This window comes from Montipora capricornis, chromosome 4 (genome assembly GCF_036669925.1).
Source record: "Montipora capricornis isolate CH-2021 chromosome 4, ASM3666992v2, whole genome shotgun sequence".
Classification (NCBI taxonomy): domain Eukaryota; kingdom Metazoa; phylum Cnidaria; class Anthozoa; order Scleractinia; family Acroporidae; genus Montipora; species Montipora capricornis.
The window spans coordinates 5773594-5791093 of NC_090886.1; the positions used below are offsets into that span (position 1 = coordinate 5773594).

Consider the following 17500-nt stretch of genomic DNA (forward strand, 5'->3'; position numbering starts at 1 on the left):
GAAAAAGAATTTTAGAATCGCTTATTTTCACTTTCAATAAAGAGGTGCCACCATCTTGATTAACCGTGACGAGCTACGATTTCCCTATGGTTCATACACAGAGTTTCTGAGATTGCGACGCAATTAAAGGAAATTCGAAAACAAATCTAAGCGTTACGAGATACAATACATACATCTTATTGGACGATTTAGTGTGTAGTATCGTGGAAGGTTTTTACTAGTCTCGCTGTATTTTAGCGAACCTGTAGGGCGAGTCAAAATACAAGAGACGAGTAAAAATATCACACGATACTATACTCTAAATCGTCCAATAAGAGATTATTCAACTCAGTTGGAAAATAGAACAAACGTAATATAAAGCTTAACTTATCACTTGCCTCCTCTCGAGACAAACTATCTCACGTGACTATTCAGCGAGTGACCGTCCAAGTTTCGCGCGCTTATATTAGGTTGGCGTTGATTGGTCAAAAACGCAAAAAAGCGTCGTGCATTTTATTTCAACAGTTGCATTACATGTAAGGAAAAGTAACATGGAATATCGGAAAATCCTTTATCAGAAGGTCTACAGAAATATTAACAACGATAATCTCTGTTTCTAAGTAAACTTCCAGTCGAGAAAAACTGACTTTGATGAAGAAATGATATAAAAGATAGTCAAGTTCCTCGGGAGGAGTTTGTCAAAAGCCAAAGTTGGTTCTTTCACGGATTCGCACCACCGCTTCAATACATTGAGGTCAGTTTTTCTCTTTTTGCCGTGTTTACGTTTCGGTTTTCTTCAATAAACAGAGAAAGTTAAGTGTCGTGGAGGTTATCGCTTGTCTCAAAATTTGTCAAGCATTCAATGTTTTTTTCGGGGGGGGGGGGGGGGAAAGCATTTTTCAACCATTTTTACCGCTTTCAAGTCCAAAGACTATTGCCGAGACTAGAACAAAAGCCCTGGGAACGAGGTTGCAGAAGTTCCTTCATAAATGCGAGAATCACTCTCACTGGGCCTGCAAATGCTCTTACCACACTTTCAGGAGTAATCCTCTTTATGGTTAGCTTTAAGTTCTTTGTTGCGACTGTTCTCGACTTTGTAGATTCAGTTAATGTGGCAGCAACTCCCAGCCCATAATCATCGACTGCATTGACCAATGATCGACCTCTCCCCTGCCCTTCCTGCGGATGAAACGGGATATTCTTAACTCTTCAATTTTGTATATAACAGCAAGAAAAACAGCAATGCATGTGTTAGGATCAGCATCGTTATTTTCAGCTTAGGGTAAATGCAGTTGTTCATTTTTACTTGAGGAGCAAAGTATTGGGAACACTTTGTGACGTTAATTGTGACGTGTATTCCTTGACACGAATGATGTTGAAGTTGGGGAGAAGAGAAAGCGGACACGTCGTGACGCTTATTGAAATCTTGAAATCTAAGTACGTGCCTTTTCTGGACATATCTGGGGCTTGTTATATCAAATAAAATTTTAAAAAAATCGTTGCATTATTGTGAGTTTTGTTAGATGAACCGGGGAGTACCAGGATCAAATTCAACGAGTGATCAGAACTGGTCTTGAACCCTGGGTCTACGGATCGCAAGGCTAGCGCCCTAACCTCTGTGCCACAATGTCCTATTTATAAGTTACCTGTTCAAGGCCTAACCAAGTGACAGCGTTTTCCGGCTCAAGTAAATTGCTGACTACTTGTGCAAGATCCTTTACGTGTTCCTCTGAACTTATATTGCCTTGACTCGCGTTATTATACCCCGCCAACAGCACGAGAATATCAACTGCTATCAACAGGTCTCCACCGTATATCTCTCTTGGCCTCTTGACAATTTTTGTTATTGGATTTGTTACGTTCGCGAGTTGGGCCAGGACTTCCCCGGCGCTCGTGTTTGACTGGAAGCCACCTGTGGCTGCTTCGATCTGAGAGCAAATGGAGAAAAAAATTAATGATCAGAGTCATGTTGTCTGCAGTGAACAAAGTCACTAGCGCAGCATGGCTGTCTTAGTGACAGAAGGCATTAGTCTGCAAACATCAAACCAGCATCGAAAATAATGTTTACAATTAAATTTATTTCCTTTTTTCTTTCGCAAAAAGCGCTTTTATCATATGGCCCGTACGGGCCCCTCATGCGCTTTCATTCTAAAACTAGTGGCAAAATCCCCTATGAGGGCCGTACGAATTAGCGCGAGCAGGACCGGAAAAAGCCGTAAGGCCCTACTAGGAACTCGTACTGCTCCGTACGGTGCGATTTCAGAGGGTTTCGTCGCTTTTAAACATCCAAGTTATTATATTTACAGCCAGAAAAGCAAATATGCAAACAACATATTAGATACATTTCCTGTGCAAACGTCATATTCTCAGTGATATTCTTAAGAGGTGCTCGCACTTGGCGCTTGTATCGCGGGGCGATACTTGCCTGATCTTGGAGCAAGATGTACCCAAATGAGCTGCAGCCGAGGAAGCTTGGGTCCTTCCACTTTGCGTCGTTAGAACACTCACGTGATGCGCTTCCTACAATGGCATCAAATTTCAGACATATGATAAACCGTTTAAAACGAGCACAGAAGACCTTTTTCACACAAAGCGTTACCCCAAACATTTTGTCCGAAAACGCTTCATTTGAGTTCCCCATCAACACGTCGATGGTATTAAATGCTTCGAACGTAGCAGCTCGAAAAACGCTTTTTCTTACAATCCCGGTTAAGAATAATCTATTTTTGACATCTTCAAACAGAGAGAGCGACAAGAGCATGGAATAGACCTTTTCGGCTTGTACATTTTGTTTCCCAATACAGATCATGTGATAATACTCAGGAGGTTTGGTCTTTTGTTTTGTTCATTAAAATGAGGGCATGCAAGCATGAATATGCCTGCATGCACTCTTTTTAATGAACAAAACAAAGGACCAAGCCTCCTGAGTATTATCACATGATCTGTATTGGGAAAACAAAATGTACAAGCCCAAAAGGTCTATTGCAATTTTGTAGAATGAAAAATCTTTTGTAAGTTCTGATATGAAAGGAAAAATCAAAACTGAAAGCGGATTAGAGGAGATAGCATTCTAAAAGTTTAAAAAGAAATCCTAATGAAACAAAGAAAATCAGGTAAAACAAAACAACCTGCTTGGCATTCTGTTAATAAATGCAAGGTGAACAAGGCGCAGGCGCATCTTGTATGTTGACTTACCGCTGGCCCCATTCGGACACGGCTGTATGTCGATCCCAGCTGCAGCAGTTGCGGCCCACGCAATCCCTTGTATAATTTGAGCCGGGCACGTTGGCGCATCTGCCATACGAGAAAAGAGGTACATAAAATATATATATGTTATTCACCTGCTGGGAGGTCGGTATAGGAAAAAGCTGTGCCCGAGGTCTTGAGTACGGCCCGAGGTCATGAGTACGGGCTGAGGCCGCGGGCCCAGGGACGTACTCAAAGCCGAGGGAACAGTTTTTCCCTATACGGAGCGACTTACGCCGGTTAATAACGTATTTATTTTTTCTGCTTTTTTTTTTCTGAAAATGAACATGGCAAACTGGTTCGCAAAAAGTCTTTCTGCGCGCTCTTACGTCGCACTGTTACAATTGAAATTAATGCGCCGATCAACTCGAAACTTCAACATCCCCCTCCCCCAAACAAAGCCCGGGCATTTGAACTTTTGAAGATTGAATCATTCAAATTCCCGCCCCCTCGGGCTCAAATGGTATTCACATTACCTATCCTATCGTCGAATTTGACGGATTTGTCTGTCAGACCCTATTAAAGAACAGTCGTCATCGGATCCTGCCGTCTTTAATAAAGACCTTTTGAGGACCTTTTTTGTAAGCCAATAGCTCTTAAATGTTACATCTCTTCCTTTAAACTGTTTCATCTCGTCCAAACACGTGTTTTATAGCTGTTAGCGACTTTGTCGCCCGAAAAAAACAATTATTTGAAACCTGACACTTCCAGTTCAATTTTTTCCACCCCGGGCACAGAGGATAGTCAAATGCCCGTAGTTTGCCCGGGGAGGGATGTTGAAATTTCGATTTGATCGGCGCGTAACTTATTACTGAAGAAAGCGCTCCGTTGGCAAAGCTCAGAGAGAACTTCAAATATCTCTTGGTGCAATAAATCTAAAAAACAAACAATTACTATGATTCGTAGCAAGCACAGAGAAATGCCATTAAACAAACTAAACAATATATATGATGTTTGAAAAATTCTTACAAACAGGCGAATAATGTCCTAAGTATTAAAATGTTTTGTCCTGTTGAAAATGAAAGGAAACTTCTTAACACAGGAGGAAAAAATTTAGTGAAAAATACTCAAAGATCTCAGTCTCTGCCTTCATATCTTATTATTTCAAGGATTTATCTTTGTTCTAAGTCAAGTCCTTCACAAATAAATGCAAAACTTAGAAAACTACACAAGAAAAACTTGTTGACATTAGTTCATCATGCAAACTCCACGGCGTTGGGATTTGTTTGTTTGACTATTTTAGCTAGGAATCTGTACTTTCTTAAACGAAACAAAATAGAGCGAGGCTATAAAATATAACTCCAAAGAAAATAACGGATGTCAACCGAAAAACTGAGCTCAAAAAAACTTCTTTGCAGTTTGTCGTTTTGGTTAAACGACATGTCAACAGTTTAATTCAAGAAAAACAACAACCGAAAAATCACAGCGTTGCGATTTGTTTGCTTGCCTATCTTAGCTACGAATCCGTATATTCTAAAATGAAGCAATACAGAACGAGATAATTATATAGAACTCCAAGAAAAATAACGGATGTCAACCGAAAAACTGCTCTGCAGTGTAAGTTGTTTCAAGTTCAACTGCATGTCAACAGCACAGGAAACTGTTTTCAGAAAAATCATGTGAATACTCGCCTTTGTGAAGAATAACCAGGCCTTTTATTCCATTGGTGATGTTTTTCTTTCTCTTTGCAACGGTTAGGAAACGAAAGAATTCCGGTCCGGATGGAAAATCGCTGGGCCGGCCAAGAGCTCGTTATTTGCCAACCAGATTCAAGAATTTAGGATTCCGCTGAGATGCTTCCGAAAAAATAATACGAGTTGATGTGTATTTATTCAGAGAAGCCGTAGCTTGTCGTTTGAGTCGACAGTCCGGTAATGAAATAGATAGGCAAAAGCCAAAGTATGTTTTCACACATTCTTCATGATCAGTTGCAACTTCGAAAATCCATTCTAGTATACTTACCCTCGCCCTTTCACTTTACACAGTAAAATCGGAAATGGTTAATTTTTTGGTCGTACCTCGAGCGACGATGATCAATTCTGCTTCTTCACTCGTTGATAGCAACGTCTGCTGAGCCCACAATTCGCAAACAAATCTTCTAGTAAGACGGTCCACTCCCTGGGGAATTTGCAGATCACTCGCTGTGTAACTGGAGTTCTGGTGACGAACTATGTTGTCTCTGTCTGTCACTTCAACCAGTAATAGGGTAGAACCAGTTCTGAAGCCGCTACCAGCAGTACATGTAAACGTTGCCTCATCCCCTGAAAGAGATGCAGAGGTGTTAGATGTTTGCTCTGGTTTTTGAAAATGGAGGTAAGGTAAACGCAACCAGACCAACAACAACAATTTTACATCGTTTTCAAGTGGTTTCCTACTTGGCACACAATAGAATATATAGATTTAGCCAAGCCAAGCTCTTTGGTATTTGTTCTTACAAAAAAAATTAACGTGGCTTGAGCCTGCGATCCAGTCGAAATCCAGTACCTGGTCAGCGGTCACCCGCTGACCAAAAAGCCCCAGGTCTCTGGGTACGAGATTGATGGCCGCCTCGATGAGCTCTAAAGTCCGCGATATGGTCACGTGATACTGGTCACATTGGCATAAATGGAGGGTTAGACGGTCGTATGGTAATAATAATAATAATAATAATGAGTCTTTATTCGATCAAAAGATAAAAACACATATCTTATGTTACAATATAAATTAATATCTAAAAATAAGTCTATTCGAAAATACATTCATGAAGCGGGTAGTCCGTACTAGTGGTTTCACTACTGTGTTTCTTCTCAAGTTATAATTATGCAGTATTTCCTTATGTAGCTTTTACGTTTTTTTTTTTTATAATATTTTTCACAGGGCCGTTCCGAAAACCACTTAATGTGAGAACGCCCCCTGTATAAATATTATTATTATTATTATTATTATTATTATTATTATTATTATTAGTGTCTTTGATTTCAGGTAATAGATTATATATAGGATGATTACAATCAGATAGTACGTTCTTGGTGACCAAAAACAAATTTTCTCGCACGGATGGGTTACCATATTTTCTTACCCATGGTGCTCCGCTACAAATGTAAATTGATACATACTTATCGGCCACTCTCCATAGGGCTTTTCAGGGCCAACGAAACAAAACCAACGAAACAACAGAACACAACAACAACAACAACTGTTAAGAATCCCTACGGGTCGGAGGCAAACCAGTTGGCTATTTACAAGTGCAGCCGAGAAGCTAAACCAGGGACTGATTCAACTTCTCGGCCAACTTTTCACCATCCTGACTGGGGAGTCAGGATTTCTTAGTGGTCATCAACCAGGCCTCCCACCTCTGAGACCCAGGTTCAATCCTAAGGTCGCATGTGGGGTGAGTTTTCCCCGGGTACTCCGGTTTTCCTCCAATTACTTCTGGCTGGGTCTGCGGTGCTCCCAGATCATACACGGATCTTATGGCGGCAGCCGTGCGGCGCCTTCACGTGCATTCGGTCAATTGTATCTTTAAATGATCAGTTGCAACTAAGTGAGGGGTGTCCAATACACACTAGGGAGCCTTAGCAACGACAACGGCGATGGCAACGAGAACATCACACATTTGCTTTTTTACTAAGCAAAAGCAATAGCTTTGCACGCTTTGCACGCTCTGCACGTACATCTTTTCATTTTTGTCGATTTCTTTGCCGTCGTCAGCAAAACAACAACGTGAAATGACCAAGTTTGAGATTTTAGGGAGAACGTCAGCACTTGAGGATAATTATTCACTATCTCTTCTAAATTGAGCGCCGTTCATACTAGTTTCGTTCTCGTTCTTTCGTTCTTTGCCACACTTTTGTCGCGTTAAAATGCTTGGAATAGCCGCCAAGCGATTTCAATAATTCACATTTAACGACGACGTTCTCGTTGCCGTTGCCTTCGTCGTTTCTAAAGCTCCCTACTGAGTCATATAGACCGTATGTGGGCCCAGTTCTTCAAAGCCCGATTAAGCTAAACCTGGATTAATGGTTAAATCAATTTCCCACAGGATTTTTAACCTTCGCTTTTGACTTGGACTTTTCAGTGGTTTCCTACAGCATAAAATATATTGTTAAAGGCGCTATGTAACGCAAAATGATGTAATTTCATGGCACCCAAAATGCCCAAAAGTAGAATGAAACATTGCAATATATAACCACTTAATTAAAACTATTAAACAACATAAAAGAAACACACGCATGCGCCGCAAAAGGAAAGAGAGGCATGGATGGACACAAATGGACAAGACTGAACGGATTGCGTTTGGGTAATCTTCAAAAAGTCGACCCAACGTTTTTCAAGTTTATGGCAAATTCGCCTCGATAAAGGTCGTTTTTGCTCAAAGTCGTATTGTTTGTAATGTAATGATAATTTTGTCAGTAAATGAATTCCATATTGCCATTTCAAGTTTTAAACTCGTGATTAACTAAAGATTTCCTCGAAACACCCTAAAATAGCGTGACATAGCCCCTTTAAGGCTTTTTTGACGGGTGAAACTGATTCAAAGCTAGGTTGATATAAAATCACTTGTTAGAGTTGAACGGCTCCTGGACAATGGGCCTTGGATTTTCTTTACGCTTCTTTTTTCAACTTCTAAAATTGGTTCCTTTACTGTCATAATCTTTCCCTCCGAGAATCAAATTTAAACCCCAGTTCTCTACCTCGTAACTCGTAATCAGCCTTAATCCACTCCCTCATATTAAGAATGAAGATACTTTAGGACGGTGCCTACTAATTCAAAGGTATTTTTGCGCGGTTGTATGGGTATGTGGGAAAAGCAGATCTCAACACGTGTTATTAAATTCCAAAAAGAAAATTGGGGATAACCACGCATTTTTCAAAGATAATGGGCCATTTCCGAGTTGCTGTTTGTCTCGGTTTCGAAGTGAGTCTTGTTGCTCAACTATTGTAAGGGAAACGAGTTTGATTTGCATAAGAATACGCAACTCATTTCCATTTGAATGGTTGTGCACCAGGCCTCGCTTTGAAAATGAGGCATGCAGCAACTCAGAAATGGGCTCTTAATCAACAATATTAGTAAAAAGCTTTAAAATACAAAGCACTGTATCGCGTTCCTTTCCAAATTAAAGCTTAATTATCTCTGAAAAATGCATGGCTCCCCTCAATTTTCCTTTTGGATAGCAAGAGCACTTGCTAAGTTCTGCCTTCTCCAAATAGTTTTAAACTGCGCAAAAATATCCCGGCATTAGTAAGCACTACCGATAGGAAATCCAAGTATCTGGAGATGGCGCAGAACGTATGCGCAATAACAATAGTAGGCACTTTCCTTAAATACAGGTATAAATATAGTCTGCTTTATCTTCTTTTTTCTTTTTCACAATTTGATAATTTTTGCCTCTTGTTTTCTCTTTTATATCTTCACCCTGGTTTGTCTTAAAACAGGCCTCTTTTCAACTGTTTTAAGCTCCTTATACAAAGACGATGATCTTGCTTCTCAGTAAATTTTATATCCGCAGTCTAAATGTAGTACATTTCATAAATTCTCTGTTATTCATAATGAATACTTACCAACTCGCTTGGAGACAGCTTGTGGTTTAATTGATAGCACAGGAATTACTTCAATGAATATATTCGATGCTCTGTTCTGAATGCCTTTGCTAAAATAACGAAAACCGTACAAAATGAAAACAAATTCCGATAGTCGTGCGACAGTCCTTATGAGAGTGGCCTCCCTAACACTTACAAGAAAAAGCCTGACACTTTAGCTACCCATTTCAATCGTTGGTTAATTGACTGATTGCCAGTTTTGAGGCGTATAATAGGAGCTGTGTCACCAAATCTGGCCAAATAGAGCGACGGGGAACAGGCAACCAAATCAGGGAAAACGCAAAATTAACTCTTGCCAGTTCTGGTTCGAATCCTTTTGTATATAAAATATTGAAAGAAGGTTTCAACAAAACAGCAAATACAAAAGGATTCGAAGTAGGAATGGCAAAAATTGGGGGAGATTTAAATGGATTGCAATACACCAAATCGGCTAACTCAATGTTGTACCCAATTCAGACCCTAGGCCGTTTGGGAATAAAACACTTTGTTCCAGGTATTTCCATGTATCATTTAAATGTGAATGCTACATTATAATGCAAATACAATACACGAAGAATCTTAACCCCGGCAGATTTAAATTGAGAACAACATCGAATTAGCCGATTAGGTCAATTTGGTTTTTGAAAACTGTCCAGCCTAAGAGTTTTTCAAAGATAGGTTATCCCTGTTGTTTCTAACTAAAGTATGCTCGCCAGACATTTTGTTGTCACGAAGCCTTGATTTCTGTTCAAAATAATTTCTGTGTTAACGTTAAGTTGCCTAGAGAGTAATTGGTAAAATGACACAAAATTAATTGCAATTTCGTGACACAGCACCTTCAAAAGAGAAACTTCGAAGTCATAGCAAAATACTTTAAAGGTGGATATCAGAGTTTACCTCGCCAAGCAGTGGTTTTGAGAAAAATACCCACCCCGCATTACAGGTGTAATTTCCCTCATCTTCCGGCCTCACATCCCTGATGGTCAAATTGGAGTGACGCAAAATGGTCTCGACTTTGGTGCGATGGGTTAAGCCAATCACTTTGCCTGCCTTATACCACGTGATGTTCAAGTCGTTAGGTCCACCAATCACAAAGCAGAACAACACTATTCTGTCGCTCACGTTGACCCTTGAAGTGGGTGCACTGACAATGACATTTTGAATTCCTACGGACAAAAACAGTAAAAGGTAACATTTTTTTTTTATAAATAACAAAGGAACTGAACTCAACACCCCCATGGGTTTCTAAAGAAAGTCGGCTTCTTTTAGCGTTCAGCGATTTCCAATGCGAGATCCAAAGGTGGGTAATCCAGTGACGACCGTACCTCCATTACAATAACAGGGGCACCCAACGACCAATTTGTTGTAAAATGTATTATTATACCCCAGTTAATGAAAATAAATGTTATGAAGGCATTTTCAGGTGTTTTTCAGTGTTGCTGGGAAAACATTATCTGTTCCTTTTCCCAGCAAGACACAAGAAATTTCCCAGCCAGCTATATAAAATTGGTTGGTTTCCCAGCCAGCTGATCAAATTTATTTCTCAGCCAAGAATTCCGCGTGCTTTCAAATCCCTCGATCCGAAACGAGTCCTCTCTGGGAGAGGGAAGGGTTCTTTTTTTTTTTTTTTAGTCGTCCTCCTCAGTCTTCAGAGTCTCTACAGCCAGCTCGGGTTGAAATGTTAGAAAAAGTCAGTAATTCCCAGGCAAAACGTCTATCAATAACGAAATTTCCCAGCCAGCTCATCGAAACACCTGTACTTTTGCCAGCCAGCAATATTCCTCTGGGGAACAGATAATGTGAGGAACAGATTCGTTGGGTGCCTCTGCAATAAGCGACAACAGTAGTTAAGACTTAACAAATCAAACGCGGTTCAGCGTTGTCCGTCCTCTTATCGAAAACAATAGGGAGCTTTAGCAATGACGACGGAACGGCAACGAGAACGTCACCTCAAAACATAAATTTGCGTTATTTTAATCACTTCGCGACTAGTCCAAGCTCTTAAACATGACAATGGTGTAGCAGTCCCTCAAGAATGAAACTGATATGAGTCACGCTTAGTTTACGGGAGAAAATGAAAATTTATCTCCAAGTGCTGACGTCCTCAATAAAACCTCAAATTTGTCTATTTCACGTTGTTGTTTTGCTGACGACGGCAAAAAAATGGACAAAAATAAAAACGCACATACAGCGCGTGCAAAGCTATTTATTGTTTTTTCCCACTAAATATGCAAATTTGTGACGTTCTCGTTGCCGTCGCCGTTGTCGTTGCTAAAGCTCCCTAATATTCTTCATCACGGTGGTCAAAATGCTGTGGACTCACGAGGCGCACCTTTACGTTACATTTTCATTTAAGAGTGCGAAAAAAAATTCCAAGTTTGTCGCGGATTTCCACTTTCTCGCGCGGTGCCAATTTATGCCTGTAAGGGCGATTTGTCATGGCGTCAGACTTTTCTTGTATTCAGAAGAAGCTCTTAGGCTACGAGCCCTTGGATTCAGACAGCTAAGAAATACAATAGAAAAGATGAAAGAAAAAACTTACTTCGTGTATCGAATACCAAAGGTATGTTTATCCCGTTTTTGTTTTAAGGTGTGGGCTGGAAATCAACAAAATGCTGGGGGGAACCTTGTGCGACTTTGGGGAAGGGGTAGAGTTAATTTAAGAGAGGGGGGTGCCAATTTCTGATGGTTGTGGTGGGTTGGTAATGAAGAGGGTGATGCAAAGAAAAGATCTCCACATTTTAGATCTCCGGGAGTCGGCATCTCTGCATGCTTGGATGAATTAAAATAAAAGCAAATTGGAAAGCGATTCCTTTTAAAATTGTCTTCATGTTTAATTTAAGTGAATTCTAAAACCGAACATAGTACCTTGTTCAATCTTCATCTTTGTTTCATTCCGATCCAGTGAAAAATTTCCCAGGTTGTTCATCCCGGACACGACATCAAGAACAACACTCGCATTTGGACTGGCAGCTTCCAACTGCACGTCGGCTATCACACTTCCGGGTCTGAAAAGACAACATCAAATTTCCAAATTTCAGATTGTAAAATGTCTCTGCTTATAGTAGCCTCCCAAGCAGACGTTCTTAGGACTTCGCCGCGCGTTCCTCCCCCACTAACGTCTACTGAAAATGGCCAAGTGTACTTTCCCTGCTGAAATGAAAAACCACTTCCGTTCGTGGATTACGGGCCAATCAGAGACCGTTTTCCAGTTTTGGGTAAACTCGTGATTTGTATGGCACTCTTTCGCAGCATGTGATTGGCTATGCATAACACAATCAGTCAATACTGATTGGTTTCTTTAAATAGTGGGCAAACAGCGGTTGAACGGAAGTGGTTTTCGTTTCAGCAGACGTTCGTGGAGGAGGAACGCGTGACGAAGCCCTAAGAACATCTGCGTTGGAGGCTATGCTTGTAGTGAACATTTTAGATAGTGTCATTCGAGATGGCCCCTTTCGTGAGTCTGGCAGTGCAATGACTTCCCCTCGCCGTTAACTTCAAGGTGAAAAGGTCTGTATATATCGTTCGAGGGAAAACAAAAGAAATAAATAAATGTCTTCTCTAATCAGTCGTTCTTGCATTCTGTGCTCTGAATTGCGAAGGGCGCAGCTCACGACATCGAAGCCGAGAGTACCCATAAGGCGCCCCTAGCAGCCGCCACACGGTCCATGTCATTCTCGTTCCCAGATCCCATCCTTTCTATTAGCCGGCGGGGCGTTCGCACAAGAAAACATAGGGCTCTGGAGACATCAGAAATTCAAATTTTTTCATTGGTTAGCTTGCGAACAATGTAAAATTTTGAGCCGAAAGTGTCAGCTGGCGCGAAGCCGGTCAGTGAAATGATCAGAGTGTCTTCGGTTAAAACTATGATGTTACCTGTTGCTTCTTTCTGTTCGATACGAAGGGACACATTCTCTAAGTTGAGGCCACTTAAAGCTTCCCATAAAGAGTCTTCGAATGTAGTGCTTTTGACCGCCCCCATGTCAAGTACATTGATGACTCGTATATGAACTCCGGAAGTCGTAGAATCTGGGACTGGTACCACAATTATCATTATTTTATGACCCTGGGAATTGAACATTTTTCTTTTAAAACACAACCCAGCTAATCAGACTCGGGACTCGAATTTACAATCATTTAGTTGCTCACCTGCTACCACTCCTAACCACTAGACCACCCAGTCGCCGCTTGCTTAGATAAAATGTTTAAAATGTTTATGACGAGAGACAAGCCGATGACAAGCTTAATTCTCAGGCGTCCGTATTTGCTCTTGTCTAAACCGGTCAAACCGGGACACTACAGTGTATTACCGTCTCATATTTTGCGCGTTCTCTTGACCAAATATGGTAAAATGGCATAAGAGTGGAATAATAATCTAAATTATTTGTCATAAGACCGAGCTGTAACCATGTGATAACATTCGCTAACAAATAATTTTATACAGCTAACGACAAAGGTCCAGGCCACACCTCAAACAAACCTAACCCTTTTGAAACTAGACGCTCCCTGAGCGTAAACAGGGTTTCCTGTGATACGTGTTACACAAAAACAAAAGGAACTGAGTTTGATGGTATTGAACGTTAGCGTTTCAGTAAATATTTTTTAAGTAGGGGGGAGGGGGTGATGTAGACCATTTTAGGGGTCACCCAGACGTCATGCCAGCAATGGCCCTTTGGCTTACACGTTCACACGTTGAATTATTTTGTAATGTCGTGTCCCGTTTTGAGGTCATTTACTTTTTTAAGCTTTGGTAATAAATTCAGTTCAAAGATAACAAAACACGCTCTAGAATGAAACTCACTCGTTTCTTTTTTAAAGGGGCTAAGTTACTCAAGATGATATAATTCAGTGATTTGGGGTGCAGAGATGGCGCAATGGTGACAGCACTCGCCACCCACCAATGGGGCTCTGGTTCTATTCCCAGACTCGGTGTCATATGTGAGTTGAGTTTGTCGGTTCTCTACTCTGCACCAAGAGGTTTTTCTCAGGGTACTCTGGTTTCCCCCTGAACATTTGCCTTGCTTTGTGTTAATTGTTAATTTCAGTTTACAGTGTCCCCAATTAGTGCTCCAACACTAGAACGACTAGAAAATTAATAAGTTCCTTTCCTTTCCTTTTTTTTTCCAAAATGCCCAAAAAGTAGAATGAAACATTGCAATAACCACTTAAAACTGTTGAACAACATAAAAGAAATACTGCAAAAGGAAAGAGAAGCATTGATGGACATAAATGTGGATGAAACATACGCATGTAAGGCTAGCCACATCATTATCTATTGTGAAATTCTTACACTTTTTCAAGTTGTTAATTGGCAGATTACGCAATTGGGAATCCTTACGTGATACGAGGCCAGATTGCCACCATCATTTTGATGCTAGCGGGACTTCAAACGCGATGTTTGACGAGTTAGCCGAAAGGTCTCTGATGAGTCCTTTGGCAGGGATGAAACATACGTATGCAAAGATAGCCACATAATTATCAACTGGAAAATTATTGAAACAAACAAAATATTTGCTATTAGAGGAAAATAAACCCTTCCTGTTTTAATTGCGTGCGTGCAAACAAGAAACACAACAGCAATTAAATAAATTTCAGTCTCACAATTCAGGATACCCTTTTCGGAAGACGTTTGACCGGTAATAATGAAGCACAAAACAGACACAGGAGAAGCTTACTTTCAAATAATTCTTCACTGTCACATTTCCATTTTTTTTACCTGAAGACTGTGCAGAGTTGAGTACAAAATAAGTGTAAATTGCCAGACAACTAAGATGCGACTTCAGTAAACTTGGACTTGTGGTCGTCCGCGTCCTTCTATCTAAAGTTTCCTAGTTGCGTTCAATCGAAGGAGACCGCGTCTTAACTTTGTTCAGATTGAGTGATTGTATGGTCTTGACCAAAAGGAATCGAGATTTTTCTATGTAAAGGAGCACAAAGGTGAACAGTTGGGCTACTAGTTGAGCAATTCTACTGAGTAATTCTACTGAGTAATGGGACTTCGAGTGGGGATAATGGCGGATGGTTATGCTCTAGCGACTTCTGTTCTCCTGGCGATATTCTGTGCCTCTCTGTGCATTTTTCCTCCGCAAAATGGCTTCCTCGATCATTATTACCATTGTGCACAATCAGGAAAGATTATTTTTCGGCCACGAGTATTTTTCAGAACGTATGTCGATGTTGGAGTGTTCGCTGTCGTTCCACGTGGTTGCGTTCGAAAACTTGAGAGGCTCCAGCGTTCAAAGTTTCTCTTGAGGCTATTAAATACTACTCAAATGCTTCCTGTGCATTTAATCCAGCTGTTTACAAGATTCTATGCAGTGGCGACGTAAAAACTAATCCTGGTTACGTGCCTGAATGCACAATACGACCTCAAAGACAGGGTGACACTTCGAAGTTGAAGGTATTCTACACAACTGCCAGGAGCATTGTCAACAAAGTTGCTAAACTACAACTGGAACTGGCTAATACTCAAGCAGATATCGTTGTTCTAACTGAAACACATTTAGACTGTTCAATTTCAAGTGAGGAGGTCATCGGCAGCGATTACACAGTTTATCGGAAAGACCGCGCTGGTAATGGAGCTAGACATGGCGGTGGTGTTTTGATAGCGACGAAGAAAGGCATGATCACCTCAATACGAGAACATCAAGATCTACCTTCCGAGTTACTCTTTGTTGATATAATTGCTGACGGCGAGAAGAAATTAACGATTGGGACATTTTACAGGCCACCTAATAGTGACTTGAAGCCCTTTGAAGACCTTCGGTCATGTCTTTCTTCTATTACAACCACAGATCTTCTCATCACTGGCGACTTTAACCTAAGTGAGTTTGATTGGACTACGAGCCATCCTACAAAATCATCTGAGCATCACCACCTTCTGTCCGATATAATTAAAGACAATTTCTTGTATCAAATGGTTGACGAGCCTACCCGCGAAAATAACATATTAGACCTAGTACTGACGACAAACATCGACCTGATAAATAACTTGGAAGTCAGTGAACCTTTCTCTGACCATAATTCAATAACATTTACCGTAAACACTCGTCCCTACCAACAACGGATCTCAACGAAAGAAAATTATGCGTTTAGCAAGGCAGACTGGAACCATCTAAGATCTCTGTTCAGTTATTCACCTTGGTATTTTACGTTAGAACAACAGGACATTAATGCTAACTGGGAAGCATGGAATGATCTTTATTTTGCAGCGGTTAACGAAAGTATACCCAATGACCGTCACAAAAGAAAAAACATCGCTCCATGGATTACGAAGGACTTAATTAAATTGCCCGGAAAAAGAAAAACTTCTATAAAAAGGCCCAAAAATCTAACAGCGAGGATCATTGGGTCGCCTATCGCATTTTGAACAACGCATTGAAAAAGAAATGTAACACAGCCAAATGGAGCTATTTTAATTTAAAACACTAGCTGATAAATTACAAGTAGAGAATAATTCCAAGCCTTTTTGGAACTAAATGAAATCATTAAGAAAAGGTACTAACGACCTAGTGTTCCTAAAAGAAGGATGTGCAGAAATCACAGGTGATCAAGAGATTGCACAACGCATGAACGCATATTTTGCATCGGTATTCACACATGAACAAAAGACTCTTCTGGAATTCGATTATGTTATCGATGAAAAGTTATGCAACGTATTATGTACACCTAGCGAAGTGGAAAAACATCTGAAAAACCTAAACATACATAAGTCCCCAGGTCCTGATAAATTATTGGCTCGTATCCTAAAGGAATGCGCACTGGAACTATCTACATCACTTTGTAATCTATTTAACAAGTCGTTCCAATCTGGCTCGCTGCCCGTTGACTGGAAAATTGCACATATTCTTCCAGTCCATAAAAAGGGACCAAAACACCAAAAGGAAAACTATCGCCAAATCTCGCTAACATCCATCATTAGCAAAACAGCTGAGAAGATTGTAACATCAAAAGTTGTCTCATTCTGGACTGAACATAAACTACTAAACCCAAGCCAATTTGGCTACTTGGAAGGCAGATCGACAGTGTCGCAACTCTTAAGCTGTTATAACGACTGGAGCTTAACAAGAAATTCGTCAAAAGTATCTGATGTAATATTTCTGGACTTTTAAAAGCGTTCGACTGTGTCCCCCATGAGCGCCTACTTTTAAACTCAACAGGTACGGTATAGATGGGCAACTACACCTGTGGTTTAGGAACTTTTTAACCAATCGAAAACAAAGAGTTCTGATACGTGGATCGTACTCGGATTGGTCGCCTGTTATATCTGGTGTCCCTCAGGGCTCAATACTGGGGCCGGTTATGTTCCTTATTTAGGTGAACGACATACCTGACATTATCACGTCTACTGCCAAATTATTTGCTGATGACACCAAAATCTATCCACAGATAAATAACGTGGAAGATTCTATTGCTTTGCAGATAGATCTGACCACCCTCGACCTATGGGCGGATCTTTGGCAGGTGAAATTTAATTCTATCAAATGTGAAGTCATGAGAATTTCACATAACAATGACAAAAGATCCACACGGTACAATATATCGGGTACCATGTTACGAAATGTATCTAATTATAAAGATCTTGGAGTTATTATGGCGAGTGACCTGAAATGGTCAAAACATGTTGAACAAATAGTCCATAAAGCAAACAGGGTACTTGGCTTACTTAAGCGCACAGTAGGCGGCAAAAATAAAGATATTTTCTCAATTTTGTACA

At 40.5% G+C, this 17500-nt stretch overlaps 1 protein-coding gene across 1 annotated transcript in view; it reads right to left on the bottom strand.

The window, feature by feature from the left end:
• The window catches only part of LOC138045347 (uncharacterized), an 89171-nt gene that overhangs the window by 21789 nt on the left and 49882 nt on the right, over nucleotides 1-17500 (bottom strand). The window contains exons 17-22 of the mRNA XM_068891805.1: nucleotides 8767-8855; nucleotides 5244-5486; nucleotides 3175-3273; nucleotides 2405-2499; nucleotides 1626-1907; nucleotides 1009-1158 (exon numbers count right to left, since the gene is read on the bottom strand). Coding sequence (XP_068747906.1) covers nucleotides 1009-1158; nucleotides 1626-1907; nucleotides 2405-2499; nucleotides 3175-3273; nucleotides 5244-5486; nucleotides 8767-8855 — 958 coding nt within the window. The remainder of the gene's footprint in view (nucleotides 1-1008; nucleotides 1159-1625; nucleotides 1908-2404; nucleotides 2500-3174; nucleotides 3274-5243; nucleotides 5487-8766; nucleotides 8856-17500) is intronic.